Source organism: Triturus cristatus, chromosome 2_1, assembly GCF_964204655.1.
Source record: "Triturus cristatus chromosome 2_1, aTriCri1.1, whole genome shotgun sequence".
Classification (NCBI taxonomy): Eukaryota; Metazoa; Chordata; class Amphibia; order Caudata; family Salamandridae; genus Triturus; species Triturus cristatus.
Window position 1 is genome coordinate 665,739,180 of NC_140581.1, and position 26,977 is coordinate 665,766,156.

Sequence of the window (26,977 nt, forward strand, 5' to 3'; positions counted from 1 at the left end):
AACCCTCCTCAAGCCTGATAAATCCACAGAAAATGTGAATCATGCTTCTCCCCTGCCCATCATTAATATGGACAGCTAGATTTTGACCAAAATACTAGCAAATAGATTATTGCCCCTGCTACCCTACTTGGTCCGGCCTGAGCAATCTGGCTTCATACTATGTTGGTCCATGGCAGATATTTTACGAATGCTGTTCTCACTCCATAGCTCCAGAACCTACAAGTATAGGCCACCTTCCTAGATGCAGCTTGACGTGGTTGAATAGACCTTTATTTTCAGTAGTGCTGGAAAGAATGGGACCTGGGAGAGCCATGTTGAAATAAATGAAGCTGATCTATTCAGACCGGCTAGTCCGCGTCAGGGTTAAGGGAGGGCTGTCTGCTGCATTACAGGTCGGTCACAGAACGTGCCAGGGATGTCTCCTAGCCTCAATATTGTTTGCTCCCACAATGGAGCCCCAGGCCTGCATCCTCAGGGAATTTCATTATCTGCTAGTGGGAAGGGGGCGGGGGTGTCATCCTAATATTTTAATATACTCTTTTGTCAGTGTATGTAGATGACACCCTGCTTGTGGTGAGAGATCCTGGTGTGAATATAAACACAATTATTAGTGAAATCGTACATTATGGACGTTGGTCTGGATTACAAATTAGCTGGAACTTCATCCACAACAAAATCTTCGCCAACTCCACCAACTCCAAGGAACTCTTCAGTGTCATCCAGGAATTCACCAACCCACGCAGCGAAGCCACAGACATCACCCCATCCCAAGACCTCTGCAATAAGCTTGGAACCTACTTCCACCTCAAGATCAAAAACCTCTACAACAACTTCGTCGACCAGACGCCACCGCCGGACCCCAGAGACACCGGCCAGCCAACCATCGCCAACTGGACACCGGCCACGGCTGAAGCACCGCTTCCACCATGAAAGTCATCCACTCGGGGGGCCCCCACTGACCCCTGTCCTCCTCACATCTACTACAGAGCCACGGCCGCCATCGCACCCGAACTACAACACGCCATCAACACCACCTTCAAAACAGGCACCTTCCCAGATAACTGGAAGCACGCAGAAGTCAGGCCCCTTCTAAAGAAGTCCTCAGCTGACCCCAATGACCTCAAGAACTACCGGCCCATCTCGCTCCTCCCCTTCGCAGTCAAAGTTGCAGAGAGAACAGTCAACAGGGAACTGACGGGATTCATCGGAAACAACGCCATCCTCGATCCGTTCCAATCCTAGTTCCTAAGCAACCACAGCACCGAAACCGCCCTACTTGCCGCCACAGACGACATCTGCACCCTCCTGGTCCAAGGCCACTCCGCAGCCTTTATCCTACTCTATCTATCAGCGGCTTTCGACACCGTCTCCCACCGCACACTAGTCATCAGACTACAGTCGCCGGCATACAAGGATCAGCCCTGGCCTGGATCTAATCATTCCTCACAGGAAGAAGCCAAAGGATCAGACCTACCTCTCCGATCCCACGAAAATCACCTATGGAGTCACACAGGGGTCATCACTGACCCCAACCCTCTTCAACATCTACATGGCCCCCCTGGCAGCCATCGTCCGACAACACGGCCTCAACATCGTCTCCTACGCTGACGACACCAAGCTCACCATCTCACTCACCAAAGACCCCACAACAGCCAAACTCAACTTCCTGAAAGGAATGCAAGACGTCACACTCTGGATGACCAACAGCTGCCTGAAGCTCAATGCCGAGAAGACAGAAGTCCTCGTCCTCGGAACCACCCCTTCAGCATGGGACAACACCTGGTGGCCGACCGCCCTCGGAAGCCCACCTACCCCATCAGACCACGCCAAAAACCTCGGCATCGTGCTCGACCCATCACTCACCGTGAACCGACAGGTCAACACCGTCACATCCAGCTGCTTCAACACCCTCTGTATCCTCCGCAAGACCTTCAAATGGATCACCCCTGTGTCAAGAAAGACAGTCACCCGCGCACTCATCACCAGCAGACTGGACTATAGAAACGCACTATACGCCGGCATCAACAAGTCCCTACTCCACAAACTCCAGACTATAGAGAACACCGCCGCTGGACTCGTCCTCCGCATCCCCCGGCACAAACACATCAGCCAACACCTACGAAGACTCCACTGGCTCCCTGTGGAGAAAAGAGTCACCTTAAAGATCTTCACTCACGCCTACAAATGCCTACACAACAATGGACCCAAATACCTCAACGGCAGAATCAACTTCCACGTACCCAAAAGTAACCTTTGATCGTCCAACCTCGCACTGGCCGAAACCCCGCTCATCCACAGAGCCACAGCAGGCGGAAGATCCTTCTCTCACAAGCAGCCAAGACCTGGAACGAGCGACATCAAACGTGCCCCCTCCCTGAACTCCTTCAGAAAGACCCTCTAGACCTGGCTCTTCGGGTAGACAGATCTGCGCCCCCCCCCCCATTCAGCGCCTTGAGACCCTCACGGGTCAGTAGCGCGCTTACAATTCCCCTGATTGATTGGGCTGGTCCAAATCAATCATGGTTCCCCCTCACAGACATTACAACACAACCTACACTATACTACCGATTGCATGTCTGTTATCTGGGAATACTGTACCATTCGGATATTCAAACGACCTTGCAAGAAAACTATGGGAAATATATGGTGAATCTCAGCACATAGGTGGAGAGGTGGGTTAATCTCCTTCTGTCAATAGCAGGCAGGATAGTACTGATGAAGATGGCGGGGTTGCCAAAACTGCTATACATCTTTCAAAATATACCCAACCCACTAAACAAGGCATTTTTTACACAGCTCAATATGCTTATGATAAAATTTACATGGGAAGGTACGCAACCTAGATTAAGCTGGAACTAGCTATAACTATGAATGCGGCGGAGTTGCAGCACCACATTTTGAAGTGTATTTCTTAGTGGTGCAGGTGCAATTCATCCATCACTGGATTCCCAGTAGCTGACATTCCCTGCATGTTGCCCTTGAGATGGAATTGATGCACACACTTATGATACAGGATGCCCCGTAGTTCCAGTCTACTACACCTGTATGAGAAATGTGCTGCATGGGCATTTTCCCGCTTGGCATCACTGTGTGCCAATCCAGTGATTTATTTGCCCCTCATTATCACCACACATCACTCCCTGCTGCAGATAGATTGTACATCCACTGAAATGACACAGCTCCACAAAAATCAAATCAACAGATTAGGGACCAGATGTACGATGCGTAAAATAGCGCGTTGCAAATTGCGAGTCTTTTGCGACGCTATTATGCATGTACAACATGGTTATCACACTGCTTTGCGATTCCCAATGGGGTCGCAAAATGCGAGGTTCATTAATATTAATGAGCCTCTCGCAATTTGCGAGCCCATTGGGAATGCCAGCCCTCCCAGGGATGGTGGCCTGCTGGGCTCAGCAAACCACCATGTCTGGGACTGCTTTTTAAGAAAGCAGCTTTTTTTTTAAATGCAGCCCGTTTTCCGATGCATTTAAAAAAAATTAAACGTTTTCGTTTTTGCCGTCCCTTAAAAAATATTTTCCCCTGCTTTTGCAAACCCCATTACCACCCTCTTGAAGGTTCGCAAACCCGTTTGCCCATGCAAAAACCGTCGTACATCTGGCCCTTGGAGGTCTATTTATAGATCATGTATTTAAAACACATGTGGTGTACCAATGGGAAACAACCAATACACTAATGGATACCATTATTTATGGAAAGATTCATCATACAACACGCTGACTGTGTCTGACCTAAAGAACTGACAGAGTGCTTCATAATATCCAGTCTGCTGTACACTCCTCAACCTATTAAATGAATCACAAGACTATACTACGCAGTTATGGTGTTTATAGAGACGGCAGTCCCCCGAGCACATGAACAATGGTCTGCAGACTTGAGAATAGACATTGCGGACGCGATTTGGAAGTACTGTTGCCAACAGACCAAGGAAATTTCCTACAATCACAGATGCAGACTTATCCATTATAAATTTCTGCATAGGGTACACCCAACACCGATGGCCATGGCCAGGTATGCTCTTACGAGCAACACTAGGTGCACAAGATGCGGTGTCCAAGGGCTTACTTTATACATATGGCATGGCACTGCCACAGTGTGGCTACGTTTTGGGGACAAGTAATAGGTGCTCTGAAAGCTACAACAGGACACAGGTTTCAGATTACCCCCAGCATGGCGCTACTTTGCTATGTGAAAGGAATACCATAATTTGACTGCTACAGCAATGCTGCTGGGCAAGGGCTGAGTCGCCATGGTATGGGTGGGACGCAGAGCACCTTGTTTTCAAGACTGGCTTAAAGATATGACCCTATGTAGGGAGTGGTCCAAAATTTACGTCACAACTCTTCCCAGTGCTGTTAGTCCTAGAGATATTTGGAAGCCACTGCGGTCATATCTGTCCACCCTACCCAATACATAATACACCTATAACCGGAAACTTACTCATATGATGTCATTGTGATGTATGGGTTTCACGACATGTTCTGTATTGCTTTACCTGTGTGTCTGCTATGCCATTTGACGAATCTTCATGAAATTTTTCCGAAAAGTGTGTTTCCCATTGAGATTTTAAACACGCCTAATGTACGAACCGCTGGACACCAAATTTGGCAGAAATTTAGCTCTTGGTTCAGAAAGCACACTTTCTATATTTGGTGTAAATTCATTTTGGAGATAATAAAGAAAATCAAATTTGTATATCTAGGATTACGAAGCCTTCGTGAATAATCATGATCTCATGCAGAGATCTGTTTGGCTGCCAACACTTTAACCAGGAAGTGTTGGCAGTCATTTTAGGACTCTGCTTTAGTCAAGTTCCCAAGAAAAAAGAAAGAAAATGGGACAGGGTAGGAATACTCTGACCCCCTTGCTCTGGTGCTTGGGTCCCCCAGGGCAAAAGAAATGAATAAAAGTCAAAAAGATTTGCAGCGAAAAAATGTAAAAAGGAGAAACAAATTGCTGTCTTTTGCACTTGTTTTCACTGTAATCCCAGTTAAGCCAAATTTGGGGGTGCACGAGTCCCCCGCAAACCCCCCCCCCAGTGCTTTTTTTTGCCCCAGAGACCACCACCTCCGGGGCTTTATTTCAATTTTGGAGGGGCCACGCGGACCCCCTCCATTGGGCTCTTTTCAGCATCCAGTACCATAGGAGCTTTTATGTTTTCTTAAAAGGGCTTAGCTGCACGGTCCCCACTCCTTGGGCTGTAATGAAAGAACAGAATCCGCCTGTAGTCCTTGAATGATACTGAAATTGTTTTGCAATTAAGTGTACGTGAGTTAGACGGTACCTGCTTTTATCTGCCTGCTTAGCTGAATAAAGAGAAAAAAAGGAAGATGCAATTCATAGGGGATTTGATAAATACGCAAAACAGAATTTTATCCTCAAAAAAATTAATTTTGTCACTGTGCAAAACTTCAAGCCACTTGTGGAATCTAAAGATGATCCACAGAATATTCGGTTTCAGAGAAGCACACACCTAATGTCCTCACGTTCCTTGCAAGTCTTGGCATGAGAGAGATCCACTACATATGGTTCTGAATAAAAACACTGATTCAGTCACCCACCCAGAACTGGCTTCTTCTGTCAGCCCTTTGGTTTTACAACTCTTTCTATGGTGGTTGAAGTACACCACTCTTATGATCCTGTTCTTTTGGAGCAAGCCATATCAAAGTTATCCAAGGAACGGGGCTCAGCTGATGCTGGAACGGTCATTCAGGGACAGTCATCATGAAAGAGGGGAGGCCCACCCGGTTCTTTACACCTTGGTGGCTTTTGGCAAAGGGTAAGCCTGCTTCCCTTTAATCACCAACAACTGACCCACCTCCTCAACTAAAATAACAAAGCATGGTTGACACGGCTGCAGTAACATCTGCCCACCTTGCTGGCTCCAAAAACAAGGCAATGAATGGAATGCTTGATTTAATCTCAGTGTCTGGCAAACCCTAGGGTCCACGACCCAATCCATTTTTTTCATCCACCATGCCAGCTCAGTTGGACCCAGCCGTATGCAAATCAGTCTTTACCCTGCTCCAATGGGAACAGTCCAGCCCGAACTGCCAGGCCAGGTCCTCCCAGAATCGGAACACAAGCAACCCAGGACCGGTTTCGTCCATATTAGGTCTCATCAGCCAGGTATAGCTTGGTGGCATGATGGATGAAAAACAATGGATTGGAATGTGGCCCGAGCAATTGACAGTGTCTGAGATTAATTCATTCATGCTATCCATCACCTTGTTTTTGTTGCCCTTAGTGTGACAGGTATGCCCAGAGGTGGGTCCTGTGCTCACGGTGCCCCTGGAACCAAGTTCTATTTGGCTGATGAGCCCTATTAAAGGCAAAATCGGTCCTGGGGTCCTTGTGTAGGATCTGGCCCGGCAGTTCAGGCTGGACTGTTCCTATTGGAGGAGAGTTAAAACTGATTTGCATATGGCTGGGTCCAAACTGAGATGGCTTGGTGGGCAAAAAACGATAGATTGGAATGTGGCCCGAGCGATTGCCAGTTAATTGAAGCAAGCCATCCGTCACCTTGTTTTTGTTGATGTCCAAGCAGCAGCCTATGGTTGGTTCCCCAGCACCCAGTGCTTGTCTTTGTTACCCACTACATTGTCCAGTAGCATTAGCAACACTAGCTCTTCTAAATCAAGTGGCTAGCACGGTAATACTTGCTCTATCACTTGTGTCACAGTTAGTACCTTCTACTTGGCCTAGGATGTTCGCCCTTCAGAGGTAATTTTGATTTTACATGAGGGTGCCAGGAACATCAATTGGTTGAAGTTCATTTATTTTCATCACGAAATTCATTTTCATTTCGATGATGCATCGTATTTACAAGAATCACAATCTTACATGTCCCAATGCATTTCGGCGTAATGTCTTCTTCCGGGGAATGTCTAGAAATAAATAATATATGAGACTACATTTTATGCGCCGTTACCTTGTGCCTTAAGGAAATGCTAAAAACATGCATGTGTGTCAGTGATAGTTAGTCTTCCTATGCGCCGTGGTAATCATTTGATAAACCACTATGGGTGCCTGTTAATAATGCGAGGTACTCTGAGGTGTTTAGTGGCCTTACTATTAGCTTGGAGTGATAAACGAAAGAGTGAAAATGAGGAAATTATTAACGACGTGCAATAAGAAAAAGAAGAAAAAAGTTAGTCTCTGGTTAAAGCTTGAATGCCTCTTAGGGCGTGACTTATCCAATGGTGCGTTCATGTTAGTATGCATCCCGTTGCATTCACGTGTGGCAAAGGAAAGGGAATCGCGTGCTCGTTTGTTACTTACTATTGTGTCAGAAATTCCAAGCGCGTTCGATGGACAAACGTGCCGAGTGCCTCCGCGAGTGTGTAAACGCTGTGTCGGATGCCGGTATGCGTGAAAGTTGCATAATGAAGATAAACATAGGACTAATTGCCAACGAGTGGTAGTGAAGAAAGACTTAGCAACATGGCCTACGAACAGATATCCAACTTAACGGATCTTAGAGCGGATACGTTCGCATTCACCGAAGATGCCGCGAACAAGATATACGCACTCATACAGGAAGAGACTACAGAATTCACATCGAAGAGAACCAAAGAGCAAAATATACGCCAACTACTGTATCTTTCAAAAAACAGAAATCAATCAGAGATTACACGCAAGCACCATGATAAGATATCATAAAGCTCAAAGAATCCCTAGAGGATTGAGAATCCCATTGAAACCATCATTATGCAAAAACATTCAACAGTTCAAGAACCGCTGGTTCGCGATATTGAACAAATGTTCTTTAGATTTAATCCTCCTAATCATAGAAGAATTATCAAACATACTAGAGGAACTAACAAAGGAAATAGAAACAGTGAAATCCGAACTACAAACGACCATACCCCCTGAAGATTGGAATAAAGTGCTAGAAGACATTAACATTCAACTATCAAAACACACCCAAGAAATCAATGAAAGGAAAATCCGAAAATTTCGAAGAGATACCATCGATTATAAACTAGGAGAAGTGTACACCTGGGCCGATATATACGCCAAACGGAGACAAAACAAACCATACAATCCAAATACTGACACATCTTCATCAGAAAGCGATATTTCAAACCAATCCAGAAAAACACTAGCACAGACCACCCCAGTCACCACTCCGAACGAAACAACTGCATCGGTTTCTTTTTTAGAAGCAGGTACCACCAACGGAGAAGACCCAGGAGGAGTCAAAGAACCAGAAAAAACCAAGGAATTACCTCAAACACGCATGACAACGTCGAAACAGAACAAACAAAAGAAAGGGGGACACAAAACGACCTAGTAATCAATATTTCAGATTATCATCTATCCAACATTGAATCAAAAGTATTACAAAAAGGTACTTCCTTTGTCCCGACGACGCATACTAACAGCTTGGAAATAGAAATCAGTTTTTTTAAATTGATGAGAAAACTTCGACTAAGACACTATTTTGAAAATGTAGTAGAATTCACTACCTCCACAACCGAAGATCCCCTAAAAGGTTTAAAAACAAAAAGTACCTATATGGCACCCATCAGCCACAAAAGTTTAGACACGTTCGAAACTTTAGTGAAACAAGATCTTCAGAAGTTAAACTACCAGAAACAACACAAATTTAAGAACCTCATACAAACGGAATGGGGGATATTAAGATCTATAGCCAACAGAACCAGCATCACGTGTCAGAAAGCTGACAAGGGTGGAGCATTGGTCATCTTAAACACCAACTTCTATGAAGAACAAGTTGAAATACATCTATCGGATGGATACACCTATATGAAGCTAGACTTCAACCCCACGGAACAAATCTATGAAGTTCTCAAAAGCATTGTCCAAAAAGCTAACGAAATGGGAACCATCAATGAAAAAGTAAGGAAATATTTGATTCAAACCAATCCAAAAAGCCCCACCATATATATGGTACCAAAAATACACAAAAACTTGACAAAGCCACCTTTCCGACCCATAGTGTCTACAAGAAACAGTCTCCACGAACCAGTGGGAAAAGATTTGGACAAATACCTACAACTGAGCGTTACCAAACTATCAATTTACATCAAAGATACCACAGATTTTCTCAACAAATTCCAAAAGATCATGAAACACAAGAACAAGTCTATTTTAATGTGTACAGTAGATGTCAAATCCCTATACACATCTATTCCACACCATTTGGGCTTGGAAGCAGTAGAACAAGCACTTCTACAAAGTGAATATAACACAGATCTACAAATCTTCCTGATGGAACTGATGTTTTTCACACTACAGCATAGCTACTTCAAATGGAAGACAGATTGGTTTTTGCAGAAGACTGGTTCTTCAATGGGAAACTGTGCCGCCCCAACATACCAATATCTTCATGGGAATGTTTGAAGAAAAATATATTCTAACCAATCCAGCATGGTAAATCCATCTAAAAATGTTTGTACGGTTCATAGATGATATTTTCATTCTATGGAATGGACTTACATCGACTCTCACCAAATTACTAGATGAACTGAATCACATAGACCAAAGAATACAATTCACCTCTGAAATTCAAACTCACACCATCAATTTCTTGGACGTAAAAATTATACAAACCAACGAAGGATTCCAAACAGACCTCTTTAGAAAATCAACCGACAAAAACAACATGCTGTCTTACGATAGCTTTCACCTCAGTTCTTTAAAAAACAAGATGCCTTTCACGCAAATACTCAGAGTCACAAGAATAGTATCCGACCCCAACACCAGGACGACACGCATCAATGAAATTTTAAAACGTTTTCGAACAAGAGGATACCCAGAACACATCTTGCAACAAGCAGAAAACAGAAGCAACATGATCAGCAGGACCACAGCATTGTCACCGACAAAAAAAGCCACTGACAACCGCACTACAATAGTCTCAAAGTATTCCACCATGAGCAAAAGTTTCAAAAACATCATCAAAAGACATTGGCCTATACTGAAAGTGGAACCTGATTTCAACAACATCTTTGAACGGGAAACCATTTTTGCATACACCAGAGCTAAAAACTTGGGAGAGATTATTAAAAATCCCACAGATCAGGATTCACAAATCCAATACAAAGGAACTATAGCATGTTGGAATTGCAACAATTGTAATATCATCATCCCTGGTCCCTACATCACACACCCTATGAAAGGTCATACCATCAAACTAAAAGTAACAGCCACATGTGATAAATCTAACACCATATACCAATTAAAATGTCCATGTGGGAAAATATACGTGGGACAAACAGAAAGAAAAATTAAAACACGTATAAACGAACACAAAAGCAACATCAGAACTCAGAACCTAAAGTCTACAGTGGCGAGCCACTTTTTAGAGGCTGGACATAACATCAGCCAACTCAAATTCAATATTTTGGAAATCATTGTCAAAACGGAAGGCAGAGACAATCATAAAACTGTATTGCAACGTGAAAATCACTGGATTCGAACACTAAATTCAATGAAACCACACGGGATTACATGTTATCTCTGATTGATTGAATTTCTTAACATAATCATGTGTATATTGTTGATATTGCTCAAAAAGATAGATGTCTTCTTTATCGTTTATTTTTCGTGTTTCACGCATAGTCTTTCTTCACTACCACTCGTTGGCAATTAGTCCTATGTTTATCTTCATTATGCAACTTTCACGCATACCGGCATCCGACACAGCATTTACACACTCGTGGAGGCACTCGGCACGTTTGTCCATCGAACGCGCTTGGAATTTCTGACACAATAGTAAGTAACAAACGAGCACGCGATTCCCTTTCCTTTGCCACACGCGAATGCAACGGGATGCATACTAACATGAACGCACCATTGGATAAGTCACGCCCTAAGAGGCATTCAAGCTTTAACCAAAGACGAACTTTTTTCTTCTTTTTCTTATTGCACGTTGTTAATAATTTCCTCATTTTCACTCTTTCGTTTATCACTCCAAGCTAATAGTAAGGCCACTAAACACCTCGGAGTACCTCGCATTATTAACAGGCACCCATAGTCGTTTATCAAATGATTATCACGGCGCATAGGAAGACTAACTATAACTGACACACATGCATGTTTTTAGCATTTCCTTAAGGTACAACGTAATGGCGCATAAAATGTAGTCTCATATATTATTTACTTCTAGACATTCCCCGGAAGAAGGCATTACGCCGAAATGCATTGGGACATGTAAGATTGTGATTCTTGTAAATACGATGCATCATCGAAATGAAAATGAATTTCGTGATGAAAATAAATGAACTTCAAACAATTGAAAATCCTCAAACAACTTTATTGAAATCAACATAGAAAAACAGTACAAACATTGAGATACCAGTGCCCAGGGCACACACCCAATTTCTTAGGGTTTGCAACCAAAATACTGAATTAACGCACTCCTTGTTCAGAGAAGTGACACCCAGGAGCACGGAACAACTTGAAAAGATATTGACACAAGCATCTAAGCAGTGCACGTACAATCCTGATAGCTGGTGCCAGGAACATGGCATTAGCGTTACCTTTTAAGCTGTGTCTGTTTAGATGTGAGGCATAATTACAGTAGAGATTTTGGTGTTTAATGTCAAGGGAAATTGATGCAATTATCTTGAGGTGTACACATCTGTTGAAGTTGTCTTTTCCTTATACATTTCTGAGTTGAAGTGCATTTTTTTCATTAGTTTCTCGAATTGTAATTGTCTAAATTATTATGTAAGATAGATTTTGAATGTATTTTTCCAATAATCCATGAATCTTGTGTTATCACAGAACAAATTTGCTCCTTCAGATGAGGCAGCCTTGATACTTCACAGGAAGGGCTTCGACTGCGGTTTTCAAAATAAAGACACAGGGCTACACTGCTCCACTTCTCAGGGAAAGGTACATTACAGTATGATATGTGTTGTTTGAGATTAATGTAAAGCATGTGTAAAACATTATTATAAGTCTAATTGCTTTGGATTTGTGTTTTAATGTTTTCTATTGTGCTATTAATGGAAACACAGCATCATCAATCTTCTGTGAATATTTTCAAGATGAGGTGCTAGTGTCCCCGAAAAATAATTGAGGTTTACACAACTTGAACTTTCTCCTGTGTGATGTTTACTATGAGCAAATATCTAACTGTTGTGGATATCTTTCTTTATTTTATTTTTACATACAAATAATCCTCTCCCTGTATGCTATTTTGCAGCCACATTTGTTCAGTTGCAGCACATTTAAAACTATTAAATGGAATATCTGAGGTATTTCAACTCAAAATATGTCTTTAGACTCGCCAAACATCCTGTTTAACCTGTTAAAAATACTGTACCGTCGACTAACCGTAGAGAGTCAAAATTATGAACTCGTTACTTGCCTTCGGTAATGCTGTATCTAGTAGAGACTCTATCTAGCTGCAGATTCCTTACCTTGGAGTTATCCCCAGGTTTCAGACTGTATCCGGACATTTTTCTTGAGCAGTATCCCTGTACGCCGATAGGTGGTGGTGTTCGGCTCCTCGTAATGTCAGCATTGTTCACACCGGAAGTGACATATGCGGTGCCAATGTTCGAGGCATGTGGGCTGCTGAATTCATATCTGTGCATAGATCGCCGCCTAGTGTTGGGTCCGGATGATTGCACATTGTTGTCCTGGAAGAGTCTTCGAAGTATCACGAGATAGGTGGCTCCTCCCCTGGACTACAGTGCGCATGGGCATCCCCTCCATCCTTAGATTGTTTTTTTCCGCCATTGGGTTCGGATGTCCTAATCTTAGCTCGTTGAGTATTTAGGCCTTTACATTCGTCGGTATTGTTTTCGTTCGGCGCCAAGTATATTTGTCGAGGGCGTTCTCGAGTAGATCATCAATGATGGAACCAAAGACATCGAATAGCCTATTTAAGCGTTGCCCTCTTTGCAACGCTAAGTATGCTCGCTTCGACGTGCACCCGGTGTGCAACAAGTGCCTCTCTCCAAACCACGACGAAGCCACCTGTATGGCGTGTTCCAGGTTTCGATCGAAGAAGACCCTTCGCATTCGTCGAGCAGCTCGGCTCGAGGCGCAGAAAGCGACGCCGAACCCGGACAACATCTTCGGGACAGAAGATGAGGAGGTCGTGGACCTTGAAGTTCAGGCGGAGCTCTTGGATCCGGATTCGGAGCGAGAATCCGACTATGATGCCGAAGACGATCGTATGGTAGACGAACAGGAAGATGGTGTCGTCGAAGAGGTAGGAGATGACGAGGAGGCCCTTGGGGCCGAGGAAGATGGCTCAAAAGATGAGCTAGGCCCACATGTCGGTACAGGGCCCAACGAGGCACTCGATAAGGCTCAGGTCGAGGGATCGCCACAAGGCCTTACCCAAGATCATTCCTCTCGTTCTACAGCCCCGCATAAAGGCCCGGCTACGAACTACCCTAAAGAGCCACCGGTATCGAAAGCGCCATCATTCAATCAAACGAAATCGAAACTGAAGGCACAGGCACCTACCTCGAAACCGAAAGTGAACGAGTCTCTCATCGGCAACAAGGCCTCGAAGCCCTCGCAGCCGAACAAACAAAAGAAGGCCGTCGACGCACGGAGACTTCATGGGGACGTGGAGCCGAAGGCGGCGCCAACAACCAAGGTCAAGGTTGCCGACCCGAAAAAATCGGCGCCGAGGATCGTCGACACCAAAATACAGAGCGCCTCGCGACGGCCGACCCATCCCGGTCCTCGTGTCGAGAACACGGCGTCTGGCTCGGGGTTGGATGCCACTTCCAAAAGGGTATCGACGGAACGTGTCGACTCGAGAACCCCGTCTCCCTTCCTAAAGAAGAAGGTGTCGGAGTCGTTACTCCGCATCCACGACACGGCTTCCATGCTCGGCGCAAAAGCACCCCCGCAGCCGAAGACGGTCAGCGCGGTTCACATCGCGTCGACGCACATAAAATTCGGACTACCACCGGCGGTACGACCGAAGATGTTCGACGCAAAGAAGGGTCTCGAGCCGCAAAAAGGGGTCGACCCGAAGAAACCTGTAGAAGCACCAACAGGAATGCCAATGGGACAGAGAGCTGTCGAAGTACCTCAGGAAGATGAGGAGCCAAGGCAGTTTATCGATGCGGACACTGGTAGACTGTCAATACATAAAAGAAAGATACTGCCAGAGAAATCAATGGAGCTGTACAAAATTCCATTGAAGAAGAAGAGGACCACGTCACCAGTTCTAGTAGAACATGTTCACTATTACGACCAGGAGCCTCAGTCATTCTCACCCACACAATTTGATGTGGATGCAGGGGATGCTGGTGATGTTGAGGACACTTACCCTGTGGACACTGACCCTGAAGATCAAAACCAACCTTGGTTGGACGATATTGGTACAGGGGACCCACATACTGCTCCAGACACACAGGCATATGTGGTAAAATCATCTCCTACTGAGGATACTGCTGCTTTCAATGCCTTGGTTGAGAGAGCAGCTAAAAATCATGATGTACAGCTCCACACTGATCCTATTGAGGATGATTTTCTGATGGATACCTTCTCTACCTCAGAAAGATCTGTTAAGACTCTGCCCATGCTGAAGGGGGTCCTAAAGCCGGCTAATGACATTTTTAAGGAGACCACAAGGGCGAGAGTACTAAACCCTAGGATTGACAAAAAATATAGGCCAGCTCCTGTGGACCCTACCTACATAAGAGGCCAGTTGCCTTTGGACTCGTTGGTGGTGTCCAATGCTCGGAAGAGAGCCAATTCACACACAACGGGTGATGCTCCTCCCCCTGACAAGGAGTCTAAGGTCTTGGAAACTTCAGGGAAAAGAGTTGCTGCACAGGCAGCTAACATCTGGAGAATTGCCAACACTCAGGCACTTCTGGCTCGATACGACAGGGCGCATTATGATACCCTGGAGACACTGCTACAGCACCTCCCAGATCAGTTTAAGGAAGGAGCAGAGTCGCCTATTACAGAAGGGAAGCTCATAAGCAACTCTTCCATTAAGTGCACTCTTGACGTAGCGGACACTGCAGCTAGGGCGATTAACACCAGCGTCATGTTAAGAAGGCATGCTTGGTTGAGAATCTCAGGATTCAAACCAGAGATACAAACAACCATACTCAATCAACCTGTCAACCCTGACTCCCTTTTTGGCCCCGAAGTTGACACCACCCTAGAAAAGATCAAAAAAGATACAGAGACTGCAAAGTCTATGGGGGCTCTGCAATCACAGCAGTTTAGGAGTTGGTCCTTTCGTCGCTCTACCAACAGAGGACCCTCTAGAGGCCAGTACTCCCAACAGTCGCATTACACTAAACAAGGTACACAGACCACCTATAATAAGAATAACAGAGGTGGATACCGTGGAAACAACGTCAAGGGCCGAGGCCGAGGAAACAACAGCTCCAGGTCCTCCGCCACCAACAAACAGTGATGCCTTGTCACTGCCCCCCGAACACGTAACACCTGTCGGGGGGAGACTCCAGGAGTTCCTGCCGTTCTGGAAGTCCATCACTACAGACAGGTGGGTGAGAGACATTGTCGAGTACGGTTATTGTCTGGAGCTCACTTCCACTCCACCAAACATACCACCAAGGCACCGTCCTATGTCCGCAGAGCACTTGTACTTATTCCACCAGGCAGTTCTCAGTATGCTCCAAAAAGGAGCCATAGAACTCGTGCCAGCAGACGAACAGGGATCAGGAGTGTACTCACTGTATTTTCTGATCCCCAAAAAGTACGGGTCTCTCAGACCCATACTGGATTTAAGACCTCTAAACCGTTACATTCTGTCAGAGCATTTTCACATGCTCACCTTGCAACAGGTGCTGCCGTTGCTCAAACAGGGAGACTTTCTCGCGACACTTGATCTCAAAGATGCGTATTTCCATATACCCATAAACCCATCACACAGAAAATATCTCAGGTTCACTTTTCTCAACCAACATTACCAGTTCAAAGTCCTCCCTTTCGGAGTAACAACGGCACCCAGAGTGTTCACCAAGTGCCTGGCAACAGTGGCGGCGCACTTAAGGAGACAGCACATACATGTCTACACTTTTCTGGACGACTGGCTTATCCAGGGAAAGTCGGCCCAGCAGTGTGCCAACCACGTAACCCACACCATTCACCTTCTTCACAGCCTTGGCTTCTCCCTGAACTATCCAAAGTCCCACCTTCACCCCACCCACCTACAGCAGTACCTAGGCGCGACCATAGACACTCTGGCAGCCAAGGCACAGCCCAATTCAGTAAGGATCAACAGCATGCAGTTGCTCATAAAAAAGTTCAAACCTCAACACTCACTACCGGCACGAGTGTTTATGCAGTTGATAGGCATGATGGCCTCCTGCATCTTCATAGTCCTGCACGCGAGGTTACATATTCGCCCGCTTCAGGAGTGCTTGGCACGTCAGTGGAATCAGGCTCACGGACAATTAAAGGACCTAGTGTTGGTGAGCGGTCGGGCATACAAATCTCTGCATTGGTGGAATCCACAAAACCTTTGCAAGGGCCGACCATTCCAAGAGCCTGTCCCACAAATCATACTGACGGCGGACGCGTCTCTCCAGGGATGGGGAGCTCATGTACTCAATTACACAGTGCAGGGACTATGGACAACACAGCAAAGGAAGATGCACATCAACCTTCTGGAACTGATGGCAATCTTCCTGGCAATGAAGGCATTCAAAGTACACTTGTGCAACAAAGTCGTGTTGATCCGGACGGACAACATGACTGCCATGTACTACATACAGAAGCAGGGAGGAACACACTCTCCACAGTTGACTCATCTGGCTCAGAGCATGTGGAAGTGGGCCATTCAGAGGAACATGTTCCTCATGGCGGAACACCTCCCGGGCAAGGACAACCAGATGGCGGATCTGCTCAGCAGACACAGCCACCAAATGCACGAGTGGTAGATACATCCATCAGTACTCCAACCGTACTTCCAACGGTGGGGTCATCCAGAGATAGACCTATTCGCCACAAGGGAAAACGCAAAATGCCAAAACTTTGCCGCCAGGTTCCCACATCCACAGTCGCAGGGCAATGCGATATGGATGAACTGGTCAGGCAGATTTGCGTACGCTCATCCCCCAGCACCATTAATACCGCTGGTGGCACGCAAACTGAGGCAACACTCAATGACGCTCATCCTGGTTGCTCCAACGTGGGCACGCCAACCGTGGTACACCACGTTTCTGGAACTCTCCGTGGTACCGCATCAACGACTACGGCCAACACCCACGCTTTTAACGCAGAGCCATGGCGAGATTCAGCACCCAGATCCGCAACAGCTGAACCTGGCGATCTGGCTCCTGAGATCTTAGAATTTGGCTACCTAAACTTGCCTCCAGAATGTATGAACATCATCAAGGAGGCACGGAGACCCACTACCAGAGCCTGCTACGCGGCTAAGTGGAAAAGATTTGTCCTTTATTGTAAAAATAATGACATCAATCCGCTGGATGCATCAACGCAAAGCATTATCTGTTATCTCTTACACTTATACCGATGCAATCTAGCATACAATTCCATCCGTATACATTTAACCGCACTGGCAGCTTACCTTCAGAACAGGCAGCACCTCTCACTGTTCAAAGTGCCTGCCATCAGAGCTTTCTTGGAGGGACTCAAACGTGTGATTCCTCCAAGACACCCTCCTTCACCAGTCTGGAACCTAAATGTGGTCCTCACCAGACTGATGGGACCACCTTTTGAACCTCTACACTCTTGTGAGATTCAATTTCTAACATGGAAAGTAGCTTTCCTGGTTGCCATTACTTCCCTAAGACGAGTTAGTGAACTTCAGGCACTAACCATTCAAGAGCCATTTATACAGGTTCATGCCAACAGGGTCGTACTACGCACCAACCCTACTTTCATGCCCAAGGTAATTTCGCAGTTCCATATGAACCAATCCATAGAACTACCGGTGTTTTATCCTAATCCTGAGAATGTAGCAGAGAGAATGCTCCACACACTTGATATCAAAAGAGCTCTCCTGTACTATATTGACAGAACACAAAATTTCAGGAAAACAAAACAACTGTTTGTTGCCTTTTCTCCACACTACAAAGGCAACCCCATTTCCAAAGCAGGAATAGCTAGGTGGATCGTTAAGTGTATACAGATTTGCTATGAAAAAGCTAAGCGCACACTAACAATTCCTCCAAGAGCCCACTCCACACGGAAGTTAGGGGCCTCCATGGCTTTCCTGGGAAATTTTCCTTTAGAGGAGATATGTAGAGCAGCCACATGGTCCACTATACATACATTTACCAAACACTACTGTGTAGATGTACACTCAAGACAGCAGGCAGCTGTAGGACAGGCTGTTCTCAAAACTCTTTTTCAGACTGCTGCAGCTGGCACGGGAAGCTGCCGCTAACTGGAGGGACTGCTATATAATCTATGCACAGATATGAATTCAGCAGCCCACATGCCTCGAACCGAATATGCTACTTACCAGTATGCATCTGTTCTTGGCATGTAGGGCTGCTGACATTCATATCGCCCACCCTCCTCCCCGGCGCCAGTAGCAGCTGTAGCATTCAGTAATTACTAGTTAGCATGGTCATCATTCACTGTATTACACTCCATCTATGCCACAATGGCGAAAAACAATCTAAGGATGGAGGGGATGCCCATGCGCACTGTAGTCCAGGGGAGGAGCCACCTATCTCGTGATACTTCGAAGACTCTTCCAGGACAACAATGTGCAATCATCCGGACTCAACACTAGGCGGCGATCTATGCACAGATATGAATGTCAGCAGCCCTACATGCCAAGAACAGATGCATACTGGTAAGTAGCATATTCGATAGGTGCCACCCAAGCCTGCTGAAGGCAGTTACTTTTCTTGACTTTCCATGCTAGAAGCACGGATCCACGAAGTACACTGATCACTGGTGTGGAAAACTAAGGCCCTGAAAGACAAAAGCTTTGTCCCTAGAAATCCATCCGCAGAGTGGGGAGGATGGGTGGAGTCTTTACCAGATAAGGTGTTACCGAAGGTAAGTAACTTGTTCATCTGATAGAGACTTCTAGCTGCAGATTCTTTACCTTAGAATAAATACCCAACCAATACCTCTCTGGAGGTGGGTCTCATGACCAGTTTCACACTAGGAAGTCCTGCAGGACTGAACAGGCAAAATGCCCATCTCTACTGACCTGACTGTTCAGTCAGTAGTGTTTGGTAAACATGTGCAAAGAAGCCCACCCTGCTGCCTGACAGATGCCCAGGAACAGAACTCCACGAGCTAATGCTGTGGTTGCAGCTTTAGCTCTGGTGGACTAAGCATGCACATAGTCGGGGTTGCTTCTTAGCCAAAGCACAGCAGATTTTAATGCAGAGTATGCTCCATTGTGAGATGTCCCTCTTCTGTATAGCCCATCCTTTCTTTGCTCCGACATAGTCCAAGAAATGTTGTTCATCCACTTGGAACTCTCATGTTGCATTCAAGGTAGAATGACAACACTCTTATTGGATATAGATGCTGAATTCGCTCCTCTTCCTTGGAGGGTTGAGGCAGAGTGTAAAAAGAAGGCAGGGTGATGGATTATCCTACATAAAAGGGAGTGACCACTTTCAGTAGAAAGGAAGCTCTGGTACGAAGCACCAATTTATCTGGGTAGATGTTCAGCTACGGTGGCTTGACAATGACAATACCTGAAGCTTACTGACCCTCCGGGCAGATGCTACAGCCACGAGAAAGGCCGTCTTGATGATAAGTAGCCTGAGTGGGCAATTGTGCAGGGGCTCAAAGGTAGCGCACTTAAGAAAAGTGAGGACGAGATTGAGGTCCCACTGGGACATAATAAAAGTGGGGACAAATGTTGTAAATCTTTCAGAAACCTATTTGCAGAAGGGGATTTGAAGATGGATTGCTGGTCAGGCAACCACAGAAAAGCTGAGATAGCAGAAAGATATCCTTTGAGAGTGCCCAAAGCAGAGCCCTGATGGGCAATAAAGATATTTAAAAGGAGAGCCTGAGAAAGAGGCGTTCCGGTGGATATCAGCACAGTGATAAAGAGATTCTTAGATCTAAACAAAAACTTTACTATGGAGCTATTGGAGAGGCTAAGGGCCGGTACTATGCTGCCCGCATTGAACGCGCTAATAACAACTCTAAAGAGATCTTTGCCATCGTGCAGAGCTTCCTAGCCCCTAGCGCTCAGGTGGCAGTAGCCCCTCCCTCGGAAGCCTGGTGTAACACCTTGGCATCTTTTTTTAGGGACAAGATAATCAGCATCCAGGAGACTTTTCGGTCCACGGTGAGTTCTGGTTGCCCTGTGCGGGCATTTCCTCCTAAGGCTCCGCTGATCTCCAGCTTCTCTGAGTTTAGTCCCATTGAACTGACAAATTCCCTTAGAATTCTTAAAGCCCTCAAGTCTGGCTCGCCTAACGATCCGTGCGTGGCTAGACTTCTCTCCAATGTGGCTGACACCATCAACTTAGAGGTGAATCTCCTGGTCAATCAATCTTTACGGGAAGCGCTTGTGCCTATGGCTTGGAAACACGCTCTAATTCTGCCGCTCCTTAAAAAGCCATCCCTTGATCCTTTGCTCCCAGAAAACTATCGTCCTATCTCGCTTTTGCCTAGTCTGGCCAAAGTATGCGAGAAGACGGTCACGTCCCAACTGACTAACTTTGTGGAGGGAGCTGGTGTGCTTCACCCGGCGCAATCTGGTTTCCGGACCTCTTACAGTATCGAATCCACTCTGTTGGAGGTCACGGAGTCGATCCGGGAGTGTCTGGATGCAGGCGGGAGAGCTGCAATGATATTGCTAGATCTCTCGGCTGCGTTCGACACGGTGCCCCATGCCATGCTCCTTGACCGCCTCTTGGATATTGGAGTATCTGGGAGGGCGCTGCTTTGGATCAGTTCCTTTTTGGAGGGAAGGGTGCAGCAGGTTTGGCTCCCTCCGTGTGCCTCGGTTCCCTTGAGGGTTACCACGGGGGTTCCACAGGGGTCGTCACTTAGCCCTCTATTATTCAATATCTATGTGACTCCGCTGATTTTCCTGGCGGAGTCTTTGGGGGCTAAAGTGATGGCCTATGCTGATGACACCCAGCTGCTGTTCACCTGGAACAAGGAAGACGACTCGGTAGCTTGTCCGCATCAGTGTCTGTCTGCTGTCTTTCAATGGTTGTCTAATGCACAGCTGAAATGCAATGAGGCAAAGTCGTAGGTCCTGTTGTTTGGCTCTTTCCCTTCGGAATTTAGAACAACACCCTGCCTTCGGGTTTTCCCTGTACCCCCGGGATTAATGGGGCCGTAAAAAATCTCGGCGTATGGTTCGACGAGAACTTGAACTTTGCTTCGCATGTAAAAAAACTGGCAGGCACATGCTTTGGGCTGATGAGGAGTCTGAAGAAATTTCTCCCCTTGGTGCCATTTAAGGCCAGAGAGACGGTGGTGCATGAACTGGTTCTCTCCCTCCTGGATTACGCGAATGCCCTCCTGGCGGGCTGCCCGGGCTACCTTGTAAAAAAATTGCAAATGGTCCAAAACTCGGCTGCCAGACTCCTATGGGGGTTGTCCCCCAGGCATAGTGCTCAGGCACTGCTTCGGTCACTTCATTGGCTGCCCGTTGAAACACGACTGAAATTTAAAATGCTGTCCATTGTGCAACAGGCCCTTTACGGCTTGGGTCCCTCTTATCTGCGGGACAGATTTACTTTCTACATTCCTAGGAGACAGCTGAGGTCGTCCTCCCTGCTGCTGATGCAGGTGCCCAAATTTAAGCGTCAACGGCTGGGGGGCAACTCTTTTGCCCGTAGGGTCTGCCTTGCGTGGAATTTGCTTTCCCTGACGTTGAGGGCCATCTCTGATCCTCGTCTGTTCAGGAAGTCCTTGAAGACTCTGCTGTTTTAATGGTCATTTGTGGTTTTGGGCTGCCTTTCTGTTGTTAGCGCCGGGACACTTCCGAGTAGCTGTGCGCTGAATAAATTAAAATAACATAACATAACATAACATAACATAACATAACATGGGGTGCTGTTGTACGTAAACACTTGCACTAGCCTTCCCTTGATGGAGGGCGAAAATACTTTCCAGCCGGATCGCCCAGAGCTCCAACAGGTTGATGTGGAGCCCAGATTCCGCCGGAAACCAATAGCCTCCGATCTCCACTGTGACAGGGGCTGCAGGGCTGAAAGTTGCCTCCTCCGGTAACCTTCCTACCACACCAGGAGGAATAAAACCTTGACAAAAGTTTAAAAAAAATTGTTAAAAATTGACCAAGGGGTAGCTCTTACCGGATCTGCGCTGACTAGCGTGGAAAGAAAAGAACTGACATCAGCATCCTAAGGTGGCACATACAAAGGCACCATGCAGATCACTTCCGGCGAGCACTAGCCCAAGCGGAGCCGAACAACGCCACCTTCTGGCTCGCACGGCCACTGCTCAAGAAAACATTCTGGATCCCGTCTGGCGCCTGTGGATATTTCTAAGGTAAGGAATCTGCAGCTAGAGGTCTCTATCAGATTAAATGTATACTGTTAGTTGAATGAACATTTCAAGTGGAGTGAGCTTTGGGGATAAACATCTCTTGATATGGTGTACCAAAAGTCACAATTGAACTGTACTTTTTCATACTTGAACCAAATCATACTATCTAACCTCCGTCCATTAGCTTAAACTAAATACTTGACCGCTTTTTTGGGTCTGGCTTTTGACACTGCTTTAAAGGTTTTACCAGATTATAGTTTTTCCAGATTTGGTCATAGGACGTGATCCATTTTTTTTTTTAAATGGCAGTCATGCTTTGCTTCCACACACCATGACAGCAGGGATAATGGGTCAACCCACTTTACCTATTGGCCTTTTCTCTTTGAGTGAGTGAATGAAGCCTGTGCACATTATTCACTTCCACCTAAAAATATTGTTCGAGGCATATGAGCTGCAGATTACACACTGTGCATAGATCCCCATCTGGTGTTGGGCCCGGATGTTTGCAATTGTTTTTGTCTTGGAAAGTCTTTGGAAGTCACGAGGTATGTGACTCCTCCTTTGGATAATAGTGCGCATGGGCATCGGCTCCATCCTCAGATTGTTTTTTTCCGCCATCGGGCTCGGATGTGTTCTCGCGTTCCAGTTCGGAACCGTTAATGGTTTTCTCTGTAGACGCGCAATCCTTCCCTTCTCGACGGTATTGTTTCGATCGCATTTTCCAACCACATGCGACCCTTCAACTTCAAAGTCTTCGATTCCGGTCGTCGACAAAGGCCTTCGGGCCTACCCGGGCCTCATCTACGGCTCATGGAAAGGACGCCATTTAAAAAGTGTCCTCGATGTGGGTCAAAGTTTCCCAACACCGACCTACATGAGGTGTGCAACCTCTGCCTCTCACCGGAGCACGAGGCCAGAGACTGTCCAGCTTGTGCCTCCTTCTGCTCCAAAAAGACCATCCGTGACCGACGAGCTCGAAGAACAATGGCGCGCTCATCATCTTCGATCCCTGACGACATCTTTCAAGAGGGCGTCGATGTTCCGGAGCAGGGTCAAGTCGAGGAAGCCATCATCAGCGCCTCCGAAGCAGATGATTCCGACGTCGAAGACATCACTCCAGCTCAAAGGGCCGTGAGTACAGACGTCGACCCCGACCCGTACCCCCCTTCCCCTCCCCCCCCCCTCCTCCCCCCCCTCGACACTGTCAAAAAAGGCTTCGGTACCACCTCCACCTTCGGGCCCAGGTGCACGCCGAGACACTGCTTCCCATGCCCCGCCTTCGGGCCCGGTAAAGAAGCCTATTAAGCCTTTAGGCGAGTCGGGCTCGATTCAGCCTACCCTCGGTACCTACAAGCCAACTCCGGCACCGAAGAAAAAGGCGTCCTCAACGTCAACCTCATCCATGCCGACCGCTGCTCCCACATCGAAGCACTCTGCGTCGAAGCCTAGCACCAGTTCCTCGGCACCGACCACACCCTCGGAGCCGACTAAAAAACGCCCACCGAAAGGCCCAGATTCTTCCAAACCAAAGCCCTCGGAACCGAAAAAACAGCAACCGGTTCCAAGTGATAAAGACACTTCAAAACTACACGGTTCCAAGCCTCGAACTCCTACCGAGTCAACGGCCAAAAAACGTAACGCCACGGAAGCCCTCGACTCCGAAGGATCTGTCTTACACAGATGGACTGTTTCGTCCAGAGCCTACCCAAAAGACTTTAATGAAGGATCCTCAGACTGGTCATTTAATGCTCAGCATCAAGAAAAGACCACTGGAAATGCCTGCGCCCGCACCGCCACCAAAGAAGAGAGACTTTGCTACCTCTCCATTAAGGATTCCTTCTCCTCCTCCTCCTCCTCCTCCACCACACCACTCTCCCACACCATCACCAATCCCAATAGATGATGATGATGATGACAACACCTCAGATGGTGCAGGGGGAGGTGCGGACAATCAACTCCTTGGGGACCCTAACCCTACTGGCTCCCCTGACCCATGGGATGATTACAGTGTCCCAGATGTCCCTCACACCCCACAGGATGACATTATCGCTCCAGGCCACACCCCCCCCCCCCCCCCCCCCCCCCCCCCCCTCCCGAGGACAATATCGGATTCAACCTGCTCCACCACAGAGCTGCCCAATACCAAGGGGTGGCCCTGCATACAGACCCAGTAGAGGAGGATTTTCTTATGGACACCTTTGATACCACACAAAGGTCCACCTCAACACTGCACATGCTTAAAGGGGTCATTAAGCAAGCATCAGAGATCTTTAAAGACCCCGTTGGGGCTCAGATCATCAACCCACGTATAGAAAAGAAATATAAAGCTGCCCCTACTGACCCAGTATACATTAGGGGCCCGCACCACTAGATTCCCTAGTTATCTCTAATGCCAGAAAGAGAGCAAATTCCCAAACGTCAGATGACGCACCACCACCAGACAAGGAATCCAAACTCCTAGACGCCTCTGGCAAATGCACAGCATCACAGGCAGCAAATATTTGGCGCATTGCTAATACACAAGCGCTCCCAGCCAGGTATTACAGGGCACATTATGACGAGCTTGAGTCCATAATGCAGCACCTCCCTGACAAATATAAAAGCAGGGCCAATGAACTCATCCAGGACGGTAAAACCATCACTAACACCTCCATCCGATGTGCCCTAGATGTAGCTGATACCGCCTCAAGGGCAATAAACACCAGTGTCCTTTTGCGCAGGCATGTCTGGTTACGTATATCAGGTTTTAAACCCGAAGTACAGAGTTCTATAATCAATCAGCCTTTTGATGAGCAATTCCTATTTGGTCCCAATGTAGGCATATCGCTTGAGAAAATGAAGAAGGATACAGACACCGCCAAATCTATGGGAGCCTTGCAATTGCGAGCTCCCAAACGGTCCTTTCGTCGCTCACCATTCAGAAGCACCCATCGAGGCTACTCCTCTGATAGCCCATCCACCTCTTACAAAGCTCCCGCACAATCCACCTTTACCAGAGGTTACCAAAGGGGTGGTTACAGGGGGAATAACAGCTAAGGCAGAGGCAAAAACAACAACTCCCGCTCTGCCTCCACACCTACCTCATGACTTCCCTCCACTTCCCCCCGACCATTCCACTCCAGTCGGGGGAAGACTCCACCAATTTCTCCCTGCCTGGATAAACATCACTTCAGACAGGTGGGTCCACCAAATCATTCAATCTGGCTACTGTCTCGAACTAACATCTACCCCCCCAACCATACCACCCAAACACCGTCCATTGTCACAAGAACATTTGTTACTGTTAAAGCAGGAGGTAATCTCCCTCCTACAAAAAAGTGCAATAGAACCAGTTCCCCTGCACCAACAAAACAAGGGAGTTTACTCCCTCTATTTTCTCATACCAAAGAAGGACGGATCTCTAAGGCCTATTATACACCTCAGACCCCTAAACCTATACATACACTCAGACCACTTCCACATGATCACACTCCGGCAGGTCCTCCCTCTGCTTTCCCAAGGCGACTTCCTTGCTACTCTAGACCTCAAGGACGCCTATTTCCTCATTCCCATTCACAGCGCTTACAGAAAATACCTCAGATTCGTAGTGGACGGCCAGCACTATCAATTCAAAGTACTCCCATTTGGAGTCACCACAGCACCAAGAGTGTTTACCAAGTGCCTAGCAGTGGTAGCAGCACACCTAAGAAGACAACAGATACATGTCTTCCCATATCTAGACGACTGACTTATAAAAGCCAACTCATACAATCAGTGTGTACAACACACTCACGCCACCATCCAACGACTTCACGACCTGGGGTTCACAATAAATCACGCCAAGTCCCAGCTGCAACCGTCCCACTCCCAACAATACCTCGGTGCCACAATAGACACCTCAAGAGCGCTCGCCTACCCCAGTCCCGCCCGAATAGGGAGCATGCAAGCTCTTCTCACCAGATTCCAATCGCAAAACTCTCTTCCAGCTCGAGTGTTCATGCAACTCATAGGGATGATGGCCTCTTGCATATTCATAGTGCCTCATGCAAGACTCCAGATGCGTCCTCTCCAAGAGTGCTTAGCATGCCACTGGAACCAAGCTCAAGGTCAGCTAACAGATCTGGTGTTGGTAGACGGTCGTACCCATCGCTCTCTGCAGTGGTGGAACATCAAAAACCTTTCCAAAGGGCGACCGTTCCTCGAGCCAGTTTCTCAAATAGTCATGACAGCGGACGCATCGCTCTCCGGCTGGGGAGCTCACCTACTACTTCACACCATGCAGGGCAGGTGGACACCTCAACAAAAGTTACTCCACATCAACCACCTGGAGTTACTAGCCATATTCCTAGCCTTAAAAGCATTTAAAAAACAAATATCCGGCAAAACTGTCTTAGTCCGCACCGACAACATAACAGCCATGTATTATATCCAAAAACAAGGTGGAACGCACTCTCTGCAGCTCTCTCAGCTCGCACAGAGCATATGGAGGTGGGCTATACCTCAGAACATTTTTCTCCTAGCCCAACATGTCCCAGGAGTCCAAAACACGATAGCCTATCTCTTG

At 46.8% G+C, this 26,977-nt stretch overlaps 1 protein-coding gene across 2 annotated transcripts in view; it reads left to right on the top strand.

Annotated features, from left to right (window-relative positions):
• The window catches only part of MAN2A1 (mannosidase alpha class 2A member 1), a 1,157,125-nt gene that overhangs the window by 1,079,741 nt on the left and 50,407 nt on the right, over positions 1 to 26,977 (top strand). For both annotated transcript variants that reach the window (XM_085632583.1, XM_085632582.1), the window contains one exon: positions 11,779 to 11,889. In XM_085632583.1, coding sequence (XP_085488709.1) covers positions 11,779 to 11,889 — 111 coding nt within the window. The remainder of the gene's footprint in view (positions 1 to 11,778; positions 11,890 to 26,977) is intronic.